Here is a 21,598-nt window from a genome sequence, read left to right on the forward strand (position 1 = left end):
GAGGCCAAAATTGTTTTGTGCTCCTTCCCTTACAAACTGGATCAACTAGAGCCACAGGTGGAGGAGCCAGGTGGGAAAGCCAGGTCCTGCTAGCAGGCCACGTGGTGACAAAGCAGAGAACACTTTATGGCGGCATGCCCAGAGAGAAGGCCATAAAAGGGGGAGGTGATGCAGGACCAATGACCTTCAATGCATTAGCCCCACCCTGTGGAGGGTCAAGGAAGGTCAGGCTTTTATCAAGGGTGACTAGAGAGGGGTCAGGAAGTATCAGCCCCAACACATTCCTTCTAGGAACACAGAGCAGAAGTTGTGTTCAAAGCAAAGTGCGTACTGAGATGTTGCTAGCTCCTGGCAGAGCAGTCTACAGCTCTCACATTGCCTAGAAACTGACTGCAATACCTGGATTATGTACCCAGTCAGTAAAAATTATATTACCAATATTACTACCAATAATAACTAAATTGTCTCTCAGGTTTGTCATGATCATTATACCACCAATCATTTACGATGTACTTACTGTGTGCCAGGCATATGTTTTACAGCCATTTATTAAATGGGTTACATCATCTGATTTTATAGATTAGCAAACGGAGGCTCAACAAGATTAAGTGACATATCCAAGTCTCAGACCTAGTGAGGGACAGAACTAGGATCCAAAGTCTGTATCCATAATCTAGGTGACTTTCCATCTGTGGCCTCATTTGACCCCCATAATGAACATATGGGGTAGACAGAGCAGATGTGGTACCCTGTTTGCAGATGAGAGTCACTGAGGCTCAGAGATACTAAGTTACTTTCTCAAATGGATTATTAGTGAAGTTAGATCTCAAATCCAGGCCTTCTGATTCTAAGCACTTGTGAAATTATATTGTGCAGGATTCCCTGCTGCTTAGGCTGGAATGTTTCAGAAGGACCAATGAGCTCCCCCTGTGCTGGTCTGCAGACCCAGAAGAAGAGTTGGTTTCCAAACTCTTCATGTTTCATACAACATTTATTCTTAGAGCATTTGTTCATTTTGGCTCTACTTCCCCCTCAGAAGTGTAGCCGCGGATCCTCAAGGGATGGGGCCTGGCCTTAGAATTCTTTGTAGCCCATCCCACCATCTGGCTTAGTGCTTGGCATATGTTAGTGCTCAGTCCATGATTGTCTTTTCACTAAAAATGGGGCTAGGGGCTAAAATGACCTTGCCTGAAAACTGCAAAGGCCCGGGTGATTTCACAGCAGTTTTCAGTGACTTCTGAGGAGAACCTTACAGTAGCTATGCATATTCAGAGAGCTGGTGTTTATCTACAGAGAGGACCAAGTAAGAGAAAGCAGACTTAAATTACAGCAAGGAAAAAATTAGGCCAGCCATACGGAAGCACTTAGAGAGGTTAAGGGGATAAGCTGTCTAGGTTGGTCACTGCTAGAGAACGTAAGAACTGTTCAAGGGGTGGATGTGTCTGGATTACTCAAGGGGATCATAAAACATTTCCTCATTTTATGGTTCATATCCATCTGATGGAATTTGGCGCAAAATCCAGAAACAGTCCTTCTTCAGAAATATGGAATGGTTGGGCTTCTCAGGCAGGCCCAGAGAGCTCAGGGGCTCAGGTGAGCTGTGCTGTCTGGTTTAGCACTTTCCTGCCCCACTTGGAGGACTCTCTGCTCTTTGCATCCCTGACCCCAAATGAATTCCTAACTTTTGCTGAGTATAACTTTATGCCTGGCTCTGTGCCTGGTGCTTTGTCAGCTAGTAAGCCCCATATTGCAGACAAAGAAACTGAGGCTTAGAGAGGTGAAGTTGTTTGTCTAAGGTAACACACTTAAAAAAAGCAGAGCTAGGAGCTTCCCTGTGCAGTCAGACTCCAGGGCCTGTGCTCTTAACCACTGCTCAGCATCACCCAGCCATGCAGCATACCTGTCCCCACTTTAGGGACATGGCCTGCTGTCTCTTGCTATGCCCCACACCCACCAGTTCCCACACAGACTGGATTCTTTCCCAGCACCTCTGGCTGGGCCTCCCCACTGCCTGCCCCATCCCAGGCAGGGCTCAGCCCCTCCTGGCCTGCCCTGTCCTCTGTCAGCCCTCAGGCTGCTGCCTGGCTCTCTCCTGAGTTCGGACACCAAGCAGATGCTCTGCGGTGTGCTGCAGAGAACAGGCTTGGGAGGACACACACCTGCAGGGCCGAGAGCAGGTGCAAATGAAGTGAAGATGCTTAGAAGGGTAAGATGTAGAGAAGCTAGAGAAGCGCTACATGATTTGACACATTCTTCCTAGAAGCCAGACTTCAAGCTGGGACTCTCTCACCCTTAGAGGTTTTGGTAAAGTTGGGCTCACATCCCAGCCAATTCCTATGTTTGTAAAAATTCAAAGTTCTCCCAATCATTTCTGATCATCCCTACAGTGATGCTCGCCTGGTTCACTTCCTGTGTTAACGTGTTGATTCCATGTCCCCCAAACATCCCCGTGATCCTTCAGCTTCTTGCCCCTTCCCCATGTTCACCCCCCTAAGTTTTACTCTCACTAGGCATCTCTTGAGTATTAGGAGAGTGTACTTGAGATTTGAAATTTTTAGGCAGGGCCCTGCTGCAGAGTGTGAACTTTTCTGCCATTGTCCATTTCCACGCATGTCTCCCTCCCTCTGGAATTAGGGGGAGGGAAGGGCAGGCAACTTCAGGTGTCTTCCCTCTGATGCAGAGCAGCTCCCGGGTCCTCTTGGAACCAGCTGACACATGACCGCTTGGGGAAGGGCACATGATCAGCAGGACAAATGGCCCCTCCATGTTCCATGGTCCTTAACGAGCAGTAAGAGTTCTGATTAGCAGGACAGATCTTATTCCTGTTATCTCTACTTTCTCTTTTTTATTCCCCAGACAACATCAGGTCATGTCCAGTTTGACAACTGCAACTTCGAGAATGGGCACATCCAGATCCATGGACCAGGCACCTGCCAAGTGAAGTTTTGCACCTTCAAAAACACCCATGTCTTCCTGCACAACGTGCCCCTGTGTGTCCTGGAAAACTGTGAATTTGTGGGTAGTGAAAACAACTCTGTGACTGTTGAGGGCCACCCATCTGCGGACAAGAACTGGGCCTACAAGTACCTACTCGGGCTCATCAAGTCCTCTCCCAGTGTGCTCCCCACAGAGAACTCTGACTCTTTAATGTCTCTGGACCTGGAGAGCAGGGACCAGGCCTGGAGCCCAAGGACCTGTGACATTGTCATTGAGGGCAGCCAGAGCCCTACGAGCCCAACCTCTAGCTCCCCGAAGCCAGGCTCCAAGGCTGGCTCACAGGAGGCAGAGGTGGGCAGCGATGGGGAAAGGGTGGCCCAGACCCCAGACAGCAGCGATGGAGGCCTAAGTCCCAGCGGTGAGGATGAGGACGAGGACCAGCTCATGTACAGACTGTCCTACCAAGTGCAGGGCCCACGCCCTGTTCTGGGGGGGTCCTTTCTGGGCCCACCTCTGCCAGGAGCATCCATTCAGCTGCCCAGCTGCCTAGTGCTGAACTCGCTGCAGCAGGAGCTGCAGAAAGACAAGGAGGCCATGGCACTGGCCAGCTCCGTGCAGGGGTGCCTCATCCGCAAGTGCCTCTTCCGGGACGGGAAGGGAGGCGTCTTTGTGTGCTCCTACGGCCGAGCCAAGATGGAAGGAAACATCTTCCGGAACCTGACTTACGCGGTGCGGTGTATACACAACAGCAAGGTGCTGTCCTAAGGCTTACTTTACAGGCCTTGCTGGGTCACCAGGAACATGACTGTTGGTTGATGAGAGGGCCTCTGAGGCTACATGCAGAAATACAAAATAGGGCTATTTTGCATTTTTTAAAAATCACCGTTTTTACAGCTTATAACACACACTTGCCTCATGTCCATCATCTGATTTGGACAGGGAAGAAACTACTCTTCCCATCTTATCCCATTATACAGCCTTAGTTATAGCCCGCTTGATCTATGGCCCTCAGGGGACTTTTGGCAGGAATCACGCAGCCAGTGAGTCAACTGTGCAGCTAGTGAGTGTCTAAAAAGGAACGTGAAAAACTGATATTTAGGGTTTGTGGTTAAACAAAGTCCGTGTCTCATGAGTACAACGATACACTAAGTAGCATTCATACAAGCAGGGAGCTGTAGGCGGGAGTGCAGGGCTTACTGAGCTGTCCCTGTGCCCAGGAGCAAGGCTTTGATCTGGTGGCCACAGGGCAGCCACCCCGTCTGCCCTCCGGAACACCCCCAGGAAGGTAAAGGCTGGCTGAAGGGACCCGGTTGCTTCAGGCTCTGTGAAGAAACTATCACTGACTCACTTTTTCTTGCTTCTTGTGTATCTTGCACTTTTTAGTTTAAAAGTCAGGCATCTCGTATAGGACAGCAGAGACTGAGGTAAACCGTATTGATGTGTGGAAATGGTCACGCCTCTTCTTTGGCGAGGCCATTACAGGCCCAGGGTTTGGGTTGATCTAGTCAGGAATGGAGCTCATTCAGATTTTCTTGTGGTTCTGATTATCCTCAGTGTACCACAGGCCTCACGTTTCTCCATCATGACCTTGTGCTGGTTTGGCAGTGGGCTTTTCTCCTTCCTGGGTCTTCCCTTTGCCCCTGCTCCTCACATAGGATCTCTCTCCATGCTCTTGACCCTCCCAACAGTAGACTGTTTTCATTAGTGGCTCTGCGCAGGCTAGCCTAATGACGTGGTGACAGGGTTTCTCTCACGTCCTGATTTATCATTAGTCTTAGGTTAGCTGCTGTGTTCATGGGCCAAGGCCCTCAGGGACACATCCTTTTCATTGGTCCTGCCTCACTCCCAGCACTAGGGGGGCCCAAGACGTTTTTCTCCCACCTCCCCCGAGGTACAGGTTTTGGTTTTTTTGGGGTTTTTTCCTGTTCCCTTCCTAGAGAGTGACAGTCTTGTTCTATGGGAAATTTAGGGAAGAAAAATTGAGGAGGAGCTTAATGCTTTTCTCACAGTCACTGCATGCTTTCCCCCAAGTCCCCACCACAAGGGCACCTGTCCGCATCTCTTGTCCTGTCCCCAGGCTTTCTCCATGAGCTCCTAGTGAGGTCCATGCGGAAGTGGATAGATGCAACTCCTCCCAGAGTTCCTGTACTCTCACGCTACTTTCAGGCTAGTTGCTTGTCTTGCAACCTTGGCTTGCTGATGGGTTCAAGAAAGGTTATGTTTTTGTATCTTCTTATAAGTGAGAGAGCAATTTTTTCCAACTTTCTCCATCCTAAGAAGCTAAAAGCTTCTCCTTGAAATTGTACTTCCATTCTGTTTTACCCCTCACAGAATTTTATCCTAACATAATATACTTTTATTGTCACTACACAATTGTTTAAAACAGTATAAATATGTTCTAGAGTTTTAATATAATTATTAAAAGTAAGAAGAAAGTGTAAGTGGCAATATAGCCCCTTCGTATGCTGTGTGCTGGGTTATGGTGCTTTGTTTAAAGGGGGCTTCCTTATACCAGCACCTCTGATTGTCCCTTAGTTGGGAATTCCAGTGGTTTTTCATCCCAGGATAATATACCAAGAAAAATTCAGAATGGGCAAGAATAGGCCTTTGTCTTATAAAGTGAAAGGGAAGATGGAAGAAGAGAACGTTACTCTCAGGTGCTTTCTCAGGCAAGTGAGTTTTTGCGAAGGCGCATGTGGAAGTCGTCGACCTGGAACTTGGTTCCATTCAAAGTAGCTGTGCCCTTGGGCCCCAGGGATATGGTCATGGAAGCCCAGTGCGTGTGGAATGTGAAGACCGCTGAGTCCTCTTTTTAAGGGTCCTTTCCATCCCATCATCCAGTTATTCTGCTCAGAAGTTGTGAACATGGAGCACAGGGCCAAGCTTCGATCCAGGTTTTATTAAAAAACCAGAGTGAGGCTGGTGAAGAGGGCAAAGCCAGCAGAGGCACAGAGATGGCTCTGTCCCTGTGAGCACACAGCCGGAGTGGCTGTGCTGGCACCGAGGCGCTCCTCCCGCCTACAAGTTGAGCAGCACGCACCAGATGCTAAGGAAAAGACTCGTGTTCCCGAGTGATTTTTTTTAAAAAAAGAAAAAAAACTTTGTGACAGGAAAACAAATGGCTTTCTGTTCTCTGCTTAGATCGTCATGCTGAGGAACGACATTCACCGCTGCAGAGCATCAGGCATCTTTCTTCGCTTGGAGGGCGGAGGCTTGATCGCTGGCAACAACATATACCATAACGCGGAGGCTGGCGTTGACATCCGGAAGAAGTCCGACCCGCTAATCCTGGTACTTCTCTCTGTCTTCATGCCCTTTCAGAGTGCTTCTTGCCGCTCAGAAACCTTTTCTGAGGACAGTTAAATAAATGTTGCCATCTGGAATTTATATTGCTTCCTATTTGCAGGGGGTTCCTGCCCTTTTCCCTGTAGCCTCCCTGTCAGTAAGAAAGTGGGCTGGAGAGATAGGGGAGTTTCACAGGACCGTCCCTCAGCCCCGGTGCGCTCTGGCTGGCCTTGACTTTGGTAAGAATAAAAATAATGATGTCTGCCCTAAGAGACATGTGGATCAAGAATAAAACACCAAGTTAGTTCATTCTTTACTATAAAAAGGATATTTAGTTATGAAGGTTCTTTGTTTTCATGGATATTGTGAGGTCATAGTGAATTTGATTTTACACCAGTGTGAAAGCCACTTAAAATCCTAGCGTATGAGACCAGTGACATGACAGACCAGCCCCCTTTCCTCCCTGGCCTTCCTCGAGAGACAGATTTCCCAGAAATTGGAAAACATGATGGACTTTTTATGGGCCTGGAAAAATAATATCCAGCCTTATGTGTAGTGCATATTATATGCCAGATACAGTTCTAAGCACTGTGTGTGTGTGTGTGTGTGTGTGTGTGTGTGTGTGTGTGTACTTAATTACGGTTTAATCCTTATACAACCCTGTGGGGTAGAATTGTTACCCCCATTTTACAATAAGGTGAGACATTGAGACACAAAGGGGCTGAGGATCTTGCCCCAAATCACACAACTGGTATTTGAATCTGGGCAGTCTGACTCAGAGTTGATGTTCGTAACCCATTCCATCTAGACTGCCCTTAAAAACACAGAGAAAGGAAAGTCCTAACTATGTTTAAAATGACACGCCCAGCCAGTGTCTTCTAACCCCTTCCTCTCACTATGTTTCTGCCAGCTTCTGGTGTTTGATGAAATTGTTGCCACTGTTGCCAGAAGGATAAGTTTGCCTTTTCAGGGGTGGGCAGGTGTAGCCGGTGGAGGTGGGAGGGGCCGCTGCATATCAGTCTTGGCTTTGTGAAAGGGTGTGGATGGAAATGCCATTCCAGATGCCTCTCTCGCCACGCTTTTCAACACTGTGAGGGGCTCCTGTGAGGCTGTGCTTGCCCTGGTAAGTCAGCCTCACCTGTCAGGAGAAAATCTGGAAATTGAGTAAGAATAGAAGAGCTTGCAGCATGGAACGCTTTACAGAAAACTAGAACTTTGGGTGAAATTCTTTTGGAGGAGAAACGGCTAACTTCCTGATTTAAGTTGGGATTGTGTTTGGGCTGTAAATTAATAATTAGTGAAACAATTTTATTGTAATTTATTATAATCTAAAATTTTTGTCACTGTGCAAAAGCAACTAACTGACTAGGAAACAGAAAAACTAGGCTCAGATCTGGCTCTGGCACAAACGTTACACAGCCTTGGGCCTGTTTCCCCATTAGTACAAAGAGGCGTTAGAATGAATATCTCTTAGGTTCCTTGTAGCTCACACACCTATCACCTCATGCCCTAGGGGACATCTGAGCTCCCCAGAGCCATGTCTTTCCACAACCCTCCCTGAATAAGTGAGGACTAAAGGCCAAATGGCTACCACCCTTCCCTGGATGTGGCCCCCTTGGGACGGCACTTGGCCTACATCTCATGTACTGAAATGCTGCCCTTCCCTGAGAAGTGGGCTCCCCAAACCCTGGGCGGTGTGGCCTGGCTAGGTGATTGTGTGTTTGGGGGGCTCTTTGGAGACTCAGAAATTTCCAGTAGCATGGCTCCCAGTGGAGAGCAAGAGCCCTCATCAGTAAGGGCCAGCATCACTGCATTCATGCCAAGAAGCAGGGTAGTGAAGACTCCTGTCTTCTGAGTCTGCCTGATAGGCTCCCATTTGTGCACCTGTGCAGAAAGGGCAGGGCCGCAGTAGCGTCCATGCATTTCGTCGTGTGCCAGAGATCTTAGACTGACATTGTCTTCTCCACTGTATTCATCCTGGCCCTGCTGTGGGGCAGTGGCTGAGCCCTCTGCTTCTCGCCGGCATGTCTGATCTGTCTTCTGTGGTGTCTCATGTTCACTTACAGTGTAACCAGATCCACCATGGCCTTCGCTCTGGCATTGTCGTCCTTGGCAATGGGAAAGGCATCATCCGGAGCAATCAAATCTTTTCAAATAAGGAAGCTGGCATTTATATCCTGTACCACGGAAATCCAATCGTGAGGTATGCACTGCTGCACCCAGACCATCCTGCTCACCCATGGTCCCTTCTTTGCTCCCTCATCTCTGCTTCCCTACTCCCTGTCTTTCCTCCATTTGAAACTATCTTTGTTTACTAAAACAACTGTACAGCCGCAAGCAAAGAAGAAACTTTACCCATAATCGCACCACAATAGCACAATCGCTTTTGTGTTTCTGTGTGCCCTTCTGGATAGCTATGTAGCCATTCTACCCAACAAACATTACTGAGCACTTCTAATAATAATAACAAAGGTAAACAAGAGGCAGACTCTGCTCCCTAGGAGCTTACTCTAGTCTGGAGGACATATGTGCCCAGAAATATTTCTAAGATAGAGATGGCATAGAGATAGCATAGAGATTTCAACTCCCGTCAGCTGATAGTGGCTACCTGGGATGCTGTGGTAAGATCCAGAGGCTACATCTGGCCTCAGCATGAAAGCATGCTGAGATCGATCAGTGGTGTAAGCTGTAGGTGGAAATGGCAGTGGCCCTCCTGGAACCAGGGATCTGCCCTCCCAGCTATCGTATAGGGCAGACTGTGGTTCCCAGAGAGGGAGGGAACCATTCTAGGGGAGTGTGGGAAGGCCTCATTTCGGAGATGGCACTGGAGTTGGACTTTGAAATATGGGTAGAACTAGGACTGTCATGGAAGTAGGGGTAGACATTCCTAGTAAGGGAACAACCTGAGCAAAGGCAGCGGAACACAGGAGATCCAGGGGTTAGCAAACAGTCCACTGTGGCTTGAGGAAAGGTCTGACACAGGTGTGACATTGGTATAAAATATTTTAGATTGGGACTGTCCCATCAAATCTTGGGTGCTGTGGTCACTACAACGTGACCTTTTCTATCCCTGTGGGATTCCATCTCTGCTACGCAGCATAGGGGAAGTGGATGATGGAAAGAAAGCCTTGGGCTGGACGATGAAGGCTTTATGTAGACTAAGCTGAGGAGTGTGGCGTTTGTCCTGTCTAGATAATGGGGAGTTGTTGAAGGTTTTGAGCAGAAGGCTCACACAGCTGTCTGTGCTTTAGGAAAATAATGCATTACCGTGCAGCACATATATTCTCGGCTATTTTCTCCTGCATTATTCCATATGCACTTTTCCATGGTGTTGCATGGCCCTTATATTTATCACTTTGGAACGTTTCAGAACATTTCACTGTTTTGATATTACATAATTTTTGAGCCAGTTCTATTATGGTTAGTTTTTTTATTTGTTTTTTTTTTTTGCTGTTAATAGCTTACTAAAAAGGTTAGTGGTCATAGAACTCTTTCTCCATCTCTTGCATTATTGCCTTAAACCAAGGGCATGTTTATTTGTATGCATGTTATTTATTTAACACCTACTTAAGTGTTTATTCTAGGTGAGGGGGAAGTGATATAAAAAGCATGTAAGAACAGTCTGCTGTGTGGAATTTACCATCTCATGCTGGAGATAGAAATACACACAAAGAACCATGAGGGAAGACTCACCAAAACAAGTGCTTTAATAGGTCTTCATGCAGGTGCCAAAGGAGTCCAGCCACGCTAACAGCTGAGCAAGTCAGGGACAGGCACATGGAGCACTCCCATTTGAGTTGTGTTTGAAGGATAAATAGGATTTTATGGCCAGGGGAAAAGGCATTCTGGGCCTAGGGGCAGTGAAATTCCGGATATGTCTTGGGGAAATGATAAAAAAAAATGTCTGGGCTCAAGATGCTCTGGGGGATTGAGTAGACGATCAGCCTACAAAGGCAGGCTGATGCTAGAGCACACAGGACCTCAAATGCCAAGGGTGGCAGGTAGAATAATGACCTTCCAAATATACCCATGACTTGATCCTTGGAACCTATGGATATGTTACCTTACATGGGCAAAAGAGACTTTGTGGATGTGATTAAATTAAAGATTGAATCCTTAAATTGGGATGGAGAGATGATCCTGGATGATCCAAGCGGGCTCAGTGTAATCACAAGGATCCTTAGAAGAGGGGAGCAACGGGAAATGTGACAACACAAGCAGAGGTCAGAGTTATGAGGCCACAGGCCAAGAAACATGGGCGTCCTCTAGAAGCTGGAAAAGACAAAAATGGATTTCCCCCCCAGAGCATCCAGTAGGAATGCAGCTCTGCTGCCACCTTGATTTAGCCCTATAAGACCCATTTTGGACTTTCGACCTCCTAAACTACAGGATAATAAATTTGTGTTGTTTTAAGCCATGCAGTTTGTGGTAATTTGTTATAGCATCCATACACAAAGTTAGGAAGATTGGACTTTACCTTATGGGTGCTGGGGCATTGCTGAAGGGTTTTGAACAAGGAATATTATAATCAGATCAGTGTCTTGTTTGAGAGGCTAAGTTGTGCTTTTTCCTTTATGTTTCTTTGATATGGAAGGTAGGGATCCAGTGAAGGTACAGAATAAATTTTGAGATTGCTAATGTGGTCTGGTTAAGGCAAACCACAGCTTTTTTTTTTTTGCCAGTGAGTTATATTACCTATTGCATTTCTCTTTTTGCCTTGGCTACAAGGAAGCACAGGACTCAAGCTGGCTCATCTGCAGTCAATATCTCACCCTTGGTTCTTGGAACAAAGATCTGTCCCCTTGTCCTAAATGTTTTCTGATACTTCTTTTTTATCTTTATTCTGCCTGCCTTATGTGCACACACATACATGTTTCTCCAAGTGACCATGGGTCCTTTCTGGAGGTTAGATTTGTATTAAAAATATACCAGTCATGCATTTGGTACCATGGCACAGCTCTCAGAAACATGGATGAGGCATGCCCTAGGCCAGGGACTGCTTCTGACTGTGTATTCTAGAAACCCACAGTAACCATTAGCCAACCGAATTATAACCACATCAAAGCAGACTCTTTGGATATGTCTGAGGGAAAAAAATAGGGATTTTTTGGGGTGTTTTTTTTAAAGATTTTTATTGGGGAATTGGGGGATGGGAACAGCGCTGGGAATTAGAGGAAGGGGAACAGACAAGTTGCTGTCCTTTTGTTCTTCAGTCTAGTTGTGAAGGATGTTGCTTCACTGGCCCAAGTTGGCACCATCACTGCGCTCTTCCCGGGTGAGGCAGATCAGTCGCCGGCTTCTGGACGGCCGCTCATGGAGGCTGCTGGCCGCTCACGCTGACTGCTGGCTACACACGGTAGCCCATGGCAGCCCACTGCAGCTGGGGCTGCAGCCTACGCTGTCCTCGGGGACTCACGGCAGCCCAGCTCCAGGTTGAGCTGTTGTTCAGCATCTTAGCTGTGGAGGGCAGTGTCACTGGCCCTCATATGTGGGATCCGAACCGGGGCCCTCTGGGGTCCCAAGCCAGCTCTTAACCAACGCGCCACTCGGCCGGCCCGATAGGGATGTTTTTAACAGGTGATTTTACTGGTCAGCTCCAGAATGTATAGTGCAGGTGTACCTGACATCTGGCTTTCCCAGCACTAACATAATTTGCTGGTTATTCCTAAGGATGTAGACCATTTGGACCTCACCCTGGAAGATGGGAAAACTTATCAGCCAACTCCTATTCAGCGATGTTTTATGGGCTGCCAGGCTCTGAAGGCCAGAGGAATATTGGGACCTACATCCCTCAGCAACCTGGTAGGAAGTAGGCGGGCCGCCTCCTAAGAGAGGGGACAGGTGCCCTTCCAGTAGGAAAGGAGATCACAGCATTCCTGTTAGTAAAATTAGCAAACGTGTCCTCCTAATTCTGCTAAGGTCTGGTCATGCCTGGCTTTGTTTTTACCAGCAGGAAATCAAGATGCAAAGACCAGAAAGAAATGCATGTGATTTCACATGCTCAAGTGTCTGCTTTGAAGGAACTCATTTGTGAGGCTGTTACATGGCAGTGAGGGCCATGTGTGTTCCTCTGCGCAGGAGCAGGCTTTCCTACGTCTTCCATTTGTGGCTCACCCGACCCGGGAGGCTTCACATACATGTTGTCTGATGTTCTTGAAACCCCTCTTTTTTCAAATCTGGTTTTCTTCTTTTAAAGCATGTCATTATTTTATGTGGTCATTTGGTGGATGGGTGATTAAGTTCACAGAAAATAAGGTAAAGAGTAGCCGTTGGACCAAAACAGAAGGTTGTAGTCTTGATACAGGCAGAGAGTGTGATTCAGGTATTAGACATAGTCACTCCCAGACAAGCTTCACTCAGCATCCTTGGAATTCTGACACCGCCAAGGCTTCACCTGGGACCTGTGCACCACGATGACATCCATTTGAAATGGCGTTCCTATGTGGACGACGGTCAACAGCGGCCCCAGGACCTGGATATCTTTGTGCCTCTATGGCGTAGCTGTGGGTTTAGTTTTTGGTCAGTGATAACTGAAGGTTGCTGAATGCCTGGCTTCTAGGACTCCAGGAAGCGCATTAGGCCCCTGTGGACTTGAGACATCTGGGGAAGCACACAAAGGAAGGCAGTTACCTTGGGTGGGCGTGGTCTATGATACATGACATTGGTCTGGTCTCACCTCTTTGTTTTATTCTCCTTCCACTTTAGCGGGAACCACATTTTCAAGGGCCGTGCAGCCGGCATAGCAGTCAACGAGAATGGCAAAGGCCTCATCACAGGTAGGGTGGGAACGCTGGAGCCTGCCTGCCACGCAGCCTGGCCTCCCACTCTGAGCAGTGGCTAGCATTCGGGGATGCTGGCTCCCCACACTGGTCCTGCTAATCACAGGAGGGCCTGGCAGAGAGGGGGTGTCTGTCTTTGCCCGGCGCAGTGCTCACAGGCTATCACTACCGTCAGGCTCCTTACCCAGGAACATTTAGGCCACACAACTGTCTGAATCCCTCCTCTTGGCTTTTGTGCAGGCTTCTGCCTGCTCTGAAAATCCATCCCTATTTCCCCTCTGCCGGCCAACTCCTGCTCATCCTTCGGGTCTCAGCCTAAGTGTCACTTCCTCAGGGAAGCCCGCCCTGACCTCCCCTTTATACACATATACATTCACTGCACCCTGTAGGCCTGCTCTGTAGGACATTTTTCTTAATTTCTTAGTGATCTGTTTAATGTCAGTCTCCTTTGCTATAAGGCAGTAAATTCTATAAGCAAGGATCAAGCCTGCCTGGTCTGTCAGTGCAGCCTCACCATGGAGCACAGCCATACCTGGGACATTAAAGGGACTCCGTAAATACTGGCCCAGCGAATCCCACTGGCTGAAGCTAGCCTTCGTTCATTCATCAGACATTTATTTAGCACACACTGTATGAAGGAGCCAGGGATATAGCAGTGAACAAAGCAGACACCATCCCTGCTCTCAGGAGTTCACATTTTAGGAAGGGAAAACAAATAAATAAAAGCATACACAGACAAGCAAGAAAAGTCATACCTGAGGATGATAAGTGCTTTGCAGATCATTAAAATAAGGTGATAAGGTGATAGAGGGACTGTGTAGGTATTTGAGATTGTGTGGTCAGAGCAGGCCTTTCCGAAAAGTTGACGTGTAAGCCAGGACCTGAATGGTGAGAAGGGACCTGGGAGAAGAACTGGAATTCCATGCAGGGCCACCTGGGGAACAGGCTTGATGTGCCTGAGGAACAAGGAGGTCACTAGTGTGACTGGAGTTTGAGGTGGGGTCCCAGAGGCAGGACGGGGCCAGTCACACAGGGTCTCATGAGCCATTGCACTCCAGTCCCAGGAGGCTGAGAGTCTGCCCTGCCACAGTGCTGGGGACAGATGGTCCCAGGACCACCCTTCTGACTTGTGACTCCTGGAGAGGTGGAAGGGAGAGGAGAGGAAGGCTGTGTTCGGCCTTGAGCTGAGGCTGAGAAGGACAGGCTAGTGTCTCCCCAGGCTTGTGGGGGAATGGCTGGATTCTGCCTCAGCCCTCAGGACAAACATCCTCTGCCTGGCCTGGCACAGGGGCCCTAACATCAGCTCATTCTTAGTCATCCGTCCCAAGGCCACTGGGTATAGTGGGTACTGGGCACATAGGAGAGCACAGACAGACACAAACCTTGCTCTTGGGAAAACAGATAGCAAACAAGTCTCAGAAACATCCAACACCAACCACGGTTCAGGATGCTGACTGCTGATAGGGTAAAGTCTGGACACGCTGGTCTGGACTGTCCTTCCTCTCGGCTGCCAGCACTGGAGGTGGCCCTCGGGTCTTGACCCTCTTTTCTGCCCTCTCTCTCTCTGTAGAAAATGTCATCCGTGAGAATCAGTGGGGAGGCGTGGACATCCGCCGGGGAGGGGTCCCCGTGCTCAGGAGCAACCTCATCTGCTTTGGTTATTCAGACGGAGTGGTCGTGGGAGAAGAAGGCAAAGGGCTAATAGAAGGAAACACTATTTATGGTGAGAAGCACGTTCCCGGAGGTTCCACCTCCAGCTTGGGGGTCCCAAGAAAGTCACCTCCTTTCCCTGGGCCTCAGAGACCTCACTGAACAGCATGCACCCCAGGTCCCAGCCACACAGCCCCTCTCAGAACGAGCCTGTCGTAAGTCACCTTGTAATCAGATTGACCCCGTGGGGTCAGCAAAGCTGAGGGCTTTACCCCCATTTAAAACAGCAAAAGGCCAGAGTTGGGTCTTGTGTAAGGACAGGGACACTTAAGCTGTGACATATGAGCATCTAACTTCTCTTATCCTTTCTTTTGATCCAGAGAACTGAAAATATAATAGGAGAAATAGGATAACCATAGAAAGAAAGCTATTCTCACTCACTCTGTGACTTTGGGCAAAGCCTTAATCTTTCTGGACCGTATATGATGATGATGATGATGATAGTAATAATAATAATAATAGCAGCTAACATGTATTCAGGTCCAACTCTGCTAGGCCCCTTATATGCATTATCACATTTAATCCTCATGACTGCCTTCTGAGGTACAGTTATTAACCCCATTTTAGAAATGAGGAAACTGAGGCAGAAAGGTTCCATAACCTGCTCAAGGTCACACAGCTAGGAAGTGGTAGGGCTGGGATTCAAACTCAGGCTGCCCCCGTCTCTGCAGGGAGGGGTTGGGCCGGATGCACTGAGGGCCCCTTTGACACTGTCACCATGAGCTTGTGTGCTGCTGATCTGGATGTGTGGCCTTGGCAGTTCTCAGAGCACTTTTACACCCTATGGGATGATCCTAGTTGAGAGATGGTCCTGACTGTTATTTTCCCTCTTACATGAAGGAGAAGCCTGCAGCCAGAGCCATCAAGTCCAAGGCCATTAGCAAATCAAGGGATGGGCTCCCAGGCCAGTGCCTTTCTTGCTTCCCCTCCTGGGGGAACTCTAGGGGGTACCTCACGCTTTGCTTGGTATCAGTGACTAGCTCCTTTCATTGTCCCAGCTAATAAGGGCTGTGGTGTGTGGATGATGTCATCCAGCCTGCCCCACGTCACCAGCAACCACGTCAGCTACAATGGCCTGTATGGAGTGGCAATGTTTAGCCAGAAGGATGGTTCCGGTGAGTTCCCTGGAGGCCATGGGGCCCAGGAGAACTTCAGTGAGGACGGGGACGCCATCCTCTGGGAGACAGAGCTGGAGAAGGACGATGACCCGCTGCGCCGGCCCATCACCATAGCTCTTGTTGAGTCTAACAGTATTAACCACAATGGAGGTGAGTGTCCCCTCCCTCTCAGCCCCTGCTCCTCACTGCCTTAAGGGCCCTTCATGGACTGGCCCTTCCAGCCTCATTGGCCACTCGCTTCAGCCACTTACCTGATAATCCAGTCCCCTACCTCCCCGACTCTGCTCATGCTATTTTCCTTGTCTGAAATTCCCTTTCTCCCATCCACACATTTCAAACAACTTGAACTTCAAAGCCCACCATGAATGCACCCTCTATCCTTTCCTCCTTTGAACCGTGCCCTCCCCGTATCCCCAGTGGCACTTACTTGTTAGGGGGCCTGGGACTGTATTTGTTTCTGTGGCTGTTTCGTCAACTCTGACAGGCTGTGAACTTGAGGCAAAGAACTGATTCCCACCCCTGTCAGTGGCCCCTGCCCCTGCAGTGCCAAATCCACACCTGGTACACACATTTCTAATATATTCTGAGACACATTTTAACATCTCTGATGAGATGTGTCTTGCGGTTGATGGCATATCATGGTTTAATTGGCAATGATTTTTTTCTTAGATATGCAGAAACTAAGAGTGTTTTAAGTCCATGTTATCTAACACTTGTCAAAAAATTATAGTAGGTATTCAATGCTTATTGAATTGAAAAAAAAAACAACCTTACTGTGGAGGTCATCTAACTCCAACTCTGGGGCTCCTAAACCTGGCTGATTATCAGAATTGCTCTGGGGGTGCTGATGGAGGAAGGCTTGTTAAAAAGAGGGTGCCAGGCCCTGGCAAGCTCATTCCTCTGGGAGTGGCAGAGGGTACTGAGATCTGTAGCCAGCAGCCCCAGCCCACTCACCCGGAAAATGAGTTCTGTCCCCTCCCAGCTCAGGGTTTCCTCCATGTGGCAGATAAAGCTGCATAAATTCACAAATACTTGATTTATATTTGTTGTTCTCAACCAAGTAGGAAAAGCAACAGGCAGGTGCCACCAAGAGGTTCGAACTCGCAGGCTCATGGCCCAAACTGCTTCCGCGTGACCCGTCGCCGTCCTCCCCACACCCTCCTCCTTGTGTTGCCCGGTGCCTCGTGCTCTGGTGGCAGGTGGATGTCACCACTGGGGAGTCTTCCTCCTCTTGTCCCCTGGTCCTCCTCCCTTGCTGTCTCTTCCTGACCAAATTGTGCAGCTCTGAGCCCATTGATGGTTTTTTTTTGCTTTTTTTCTACAAACACATAGTGTCTGTAAGCATCTACAACCCCAAACACCATTTCTTCCCAAAATTTCTAACACATGCTAGACCTATATTACTTAGCTTAATAAATTTGTCTACTCAGAAATGATAGAATTCTTCTCATGAAGAAAATTTCCCCAAATAGTAGGGAGGCAGATTCCAGCTCAGTATGGGAAGGAAAACGAAACAACTTCCCCCAGGTACGTCTGTCTGTCTGGAGGTGGAATGGGTGGCACTGAGCGGGTAGTGAGCACCCCGCCAGGGGAGGTGCAAACAGCAGCAGGACGATAATGTTGTCAGAGGCATTCAAGCACAGGATGCGAGCCTGGGCAGATGACCCGCGGGGCCTAAGGAATCTTCTGGCATCACGTTTCCCTGACACTGCATTTAATGAGGACTTGGTTCAGAAGGCACAACATTTTCTTTCTTTTTTTAGAAACTTTATTGGGGAACAGTGTGTTTTTCCAGGACCATCAGCTCCAAGTCAAGTAGTTGTCTTCAATCTAGTTGTGGAGGGTGCAGCTCTTTGGCCCATGTGGGAATTGAACCAGCATCCTTGGTGTTATGAGCCTGCGCTCTAGCCACCTGAGCTAACCTGCCGCCCCAAGAACAGAATTTTTTTGATGTTCCCAGGTTTCCTCTTGCTCTGTGTCATCCAGCTTGGAAGCTGTAACTCCCAAGGGCTGGTTCTCAGTGTTGCTACCCCTTCTTCCCTGCCTCTCTCCTGGGGGGCACAGTCCCAGGAAGGCTTTTCCTGACTGGTGTTGTTGGGGCTGACCCTGGGCCCACCCTGTGCTTTCTCTACGCCCCACCCCCTCCGCCCGCAGCCTCAGGACTCTACGTCCAGAGCAGTGAGGCACTGCACATCATCACCAACGTGATCCACGCCAACGGGGACAGAGGCATCACTGTGGCCCAGAGCAGCCAGCTCACCCGTGTGGCTAACAACAGCATCTCCTGCAACCGCCAGAGTGGGGTCAAGGTTGAGGCCCAGTGCAAGGTGGAGCTCCGGGGCAATGGTATCTATGACAACAGAGGCCATGGCATCATCACCAAGGGTGACAGCACCATCGTCATTGAAAACGACATCATTGGCAACCGGGGCAGTGGGCTGCAGCTGCTGCCCAGGTCTGACACCAAGGTGTGTATGTGTGCATGTGTGTGCCATCTGGTGCCAACCCAGGGCACAGCCCTGGCAGAACCCTCATGCCCTCTCTGCTGAGAAGCACAAAGCATTTAAGCACCCATCTCTGGAAGGGACATCATTCCTCTTGCCAAAGCCCAGCCTGGGAGATAAAGGTGGGACTTCACACAGGAGGAGACATACGAATTGGGCCCTGAAGAGTAAATGAGTTACCAACCGGAAACCAGGGGCGGGGGCTCCACCTGGGGTATCTTTGTGGTCTCCAGGTCAAGGTCGGGGCTATTGCAGGTCTCTTCCCCTAACAGAATAGCCTCACACAGGACCTGCCTCAGGGCCTTTCCACACACTAGTGCCTGTGTACTCAGGACCCCCTTCTCCTTTTGCTACCTCAGTCCTACAGCTTGGCTATCACTTTCTTCAGGAAGCCCTCCCTGACCACCCTGGCTGTTTGAAGCCCCTTTTCTGGATTTCTAAGGTGCTTATGCTCACCCCTACCTCACAGAGCACTTCCTACGGTGCTTGGTGTCTATCTGTTCCTTTGCCCATTTGTCTCCCCTGTGGAACAGTGAGCTCTGAGCTCCCTTTATATGCAAAGCACTGTGCTGGGTGCTAGGGTTTCAGTGTTGAGCCAAACTGACCCAGTCCCTGCCCTTGTGAAATTATGATTCCAAAGCCTCTTCAGCTCTGAAGCTTCCTGAGTGGTGATTTAGGCAAATAGAATGGAACTCCTTGGCTCTGTGTCTGAGCACTGTGGGGGCAGAGTAATGGGAGAGGGGGGCAAGCTGCTGCCTCAGCTGGTTGTAGTGGCCCTGGCTTCTGGCACCACCTCCTCTCTCTCTCTCTGCCAGGCCTTTGTTTCTTCTGCTGGAACATCCCTCCCCTGCTCTCCACCTGATAAACTCCTACAGCTTACCCATCACCTCTTCCAGGAAGACTTCCCTGGTTCCCTAAAGCTGGTCTCAATGTCCCTTCCCCAAGCTCCCATGGCTTACTGCTGACCTACGTCGCATGTTCTCACCCCTGATTTATAACTGGTAATTCACTTACCTGGGAGTCCCTGAGGTGTGACAAGCTCTGGCTGCCTCTCCCAGGTAATAAAGAACCGGATCCATTCATTCCGTGCCTATGGCATCGCAGTGCGGGGCCGCACCAAGGCTCTGGTGCAGGAGAACATCATCTTCCAGGGCAAGACCAACAAGACCATCTTCCAGCAGGTCTCAAACAACCACGAATGCATCATGAAAAACAACAAGTTCTTGGTCTTCAAGAAAAAGTAAGTGTCTGGGGTTGCCTAGAACCACAGTGAGGTCACTGGGGAAGCCAGGCCTGGGGATGGCGGCCACCCTTGCTCCCTATAGTCCTGCCAGCTTTTGCGCTAGTCAGATAAAGGCCTGTGCTTGGGCTTCTGTCAGGCCTGGGAGGAAACATGCTTTAAGAGTCAGAGATATGTGGTTTCAAATCTCAGCTTTGCCATTGACTGGCTGTGTGACCTTGGGCAAGTTACTCAACATCTCTGAGCCTTAGTAAAATCCAGTTAATTTCTACTTTGTAGCACCAGTTTAAAATAAAATAAGATCATGTGACCTAGCAGAACATCTGAGGTATTACAAAAACGTTCCTTGCTGCTGCCACTGTTTCACTGGTTTTCGGACCTCTGCCTCAGTGTACCACAATCGCTTCATACTTATCTTCCCTGAACCTCTTTGTCCTTCCCTGTTCCCCATTTCGATGACATCACCATTCTCCCTAACACCAAACATCAGTCAGTTACCAAGTCCTCTTGATTCTGCTTCTAAAATGTGTCTGGCACCTCTTTTCCACAACTGCCACCACCCTCGTTCAGGTCTCAGCACCCCTCCCCATGACCTATGGCCCCTATTCAGTATAGCTATTCCAGTGGTTAATGGATGGACTCTGTTCAGATTGGTTGGTGCTTTGCTATACTGGTTATAAAAATAATAATTATTACTGTTATTGTGGGTATCATCTCTGCACTGTTAATACCCGTCCTGTTGCAGCAACCCCCTGCCTGGTCTCCCTGCCCTTAGCCCAGCACCCCCACTTCTGCCAGGCAGGCTGTCCTATGCATCCTACAGATTAATCTTTCTAAATCAGCTGTAGTCCTGTCACATCTATGGTCAAAAACCTTTGATAGATCCTGTTTCTATAGTAAAGATCTCTTTATTATACACACGCTCAGTACAAATATTTTTGAGGAAACCCCCTCATATATGTATATTTATATATACATAACATAAAATGTAAAATGAAAAATAGAAATTCTAATATTTTCCCACATCCCAGCAGATCATATTGTAGACTCCCTGGGGTCCACTTTCCCCTCCCACTTTGGAGACCCCAGACCTGTCAGCCTGGCATTTTCCGCCGCATACTGTCAGGTCCAGATTCTCCTTTCTAGCCCTCTCTTTTCATCACCCCCATTCAGGAGCTCTCTCTTCTGCCAAACTCAAAACACTTAGAATTCTTTGAACATACATCCAGGCATTTTTACTCATCCCATGGTAGCCCCCGTCTGACTCTATCCACACCTTATACAGTCCTACTTAATGTCATATTATCAGCATAAAAATACATAGAAGACTTTGTTGCTGGCTTAAGCAATCTAGGATTTGGTGTGCGTGAAGAGGCAGTTCCTTGTAACTCAAATGATAGAAAGCCCTGAGCAAAGCTTCATGAGCATTCAATCTTCCCCAACCCTTTATAATCTCCACTAGAGCTCAAGGGACTGGAAACCCACCAATTTCCGTCCTCTATAGATTTGCATTTTCCAGGATGTCATGTAAAAGAAATCATCCAGTATGAAGTCTTTTGAGTCTGGCTTCTTTTATTTAGCCTAATGCACCTGAGATTCTCCTATGGTGGTGCATCTGTCATCCCTTCTTTGTATTGCTGAGTGGTGTTCCATTGTATGGCTGTAACACACAGTTCCTTTATCCAGTCATCAGCTGAAGGGTATTTAGTTTCTAGTTTTGGGTGATTATGAATAAAGTTATAAACATTCATGGTCATCGGGCTGGGGGAAAGAAAAGGAAAATGAAAGAGAAAAAAAGAAAGCCACTAATCTTTTCCAGATCTTATAAAGATGGGGAAATTGAGGCTTCTAGAGGGAACTTGTCCAAGGTTACATATAGAATTGAAGGCGTAGCTGGAACTAGAATGCAAGACTTTTGCCCATTAGCTTCACACGTCCCATTCCTCACTTGGGAGACTAAACTTACACCCAGATTTGAACACCTGGATCCAATGAGCTTGAGCCAAAAGTAAGACTGTGCAGGGC

The 21,598-nt window shown here is 48.4% G+C and overlaps 1 protein-coding gene across 13 annotated transcripts in view; it reads left to right on the forward strand.

The window, feature by feature from the left end:
• Nucleotides 1–21,598, forward strand: part of FBXO10 (F-box protein 10) — a 52,856-nt gene that overhangs the window by 15,695 nt on the left and 15,563 nt on the right. For all 13 annotated transcript variants that reach the window (XR_002124787.1, XM_019649513.1, XM_019649503.1 and 10 more), the window contains 8 exons: nt 2,857–3,690; nt 6,079–6,228; nt 8,289–8,425; nt 12,928–12,998; nt 14,572–14,724; nt 15,710–15,979; nt 17,984–18,297; nt 19,392–19,573. Coding sequence is in view for 12 of the 13 variants with exons in the window: in XM_019649513.1 (XP_019505058.1) it covers nt 2,857–3,690; nt 6,079–6,228; nt 8,289–8,425; nt 12,928–12,998; nt 14,572–14,724; nt 15,710–15,979; nt 17,984–18,297; nt 19,392–19,573 (2,111 nt within the window). In the remaining variant the exon portion in view is untranslated. The remainder of the gene's footprint in view (nt 1–2,856; nt 3,691–6,078; nt 6,229–8,288; nt 8,426–12,927; nt 12,999–14,571; nt 14,725–15,709; nt 15,980–17,983; nt 18,298–19,391; nt 19,574–21,598) is intronic.

Source organism: Hipposideros armiger, unplaced genomic scaffold, assembly GCF_001890085.2.
Source record: "Hipposideros armiger isolate ML-2016 unplaced genomic scaffold, ASM189008v1 scaffold_133, whole genome shotgun sequence".
Taxonomy (NCBI): Eukaryota; Metazoa; Chordata; class Mammalia; order Chiroptera; family Hipposideridae; genus Hipposideros; species Hipposideros armiger.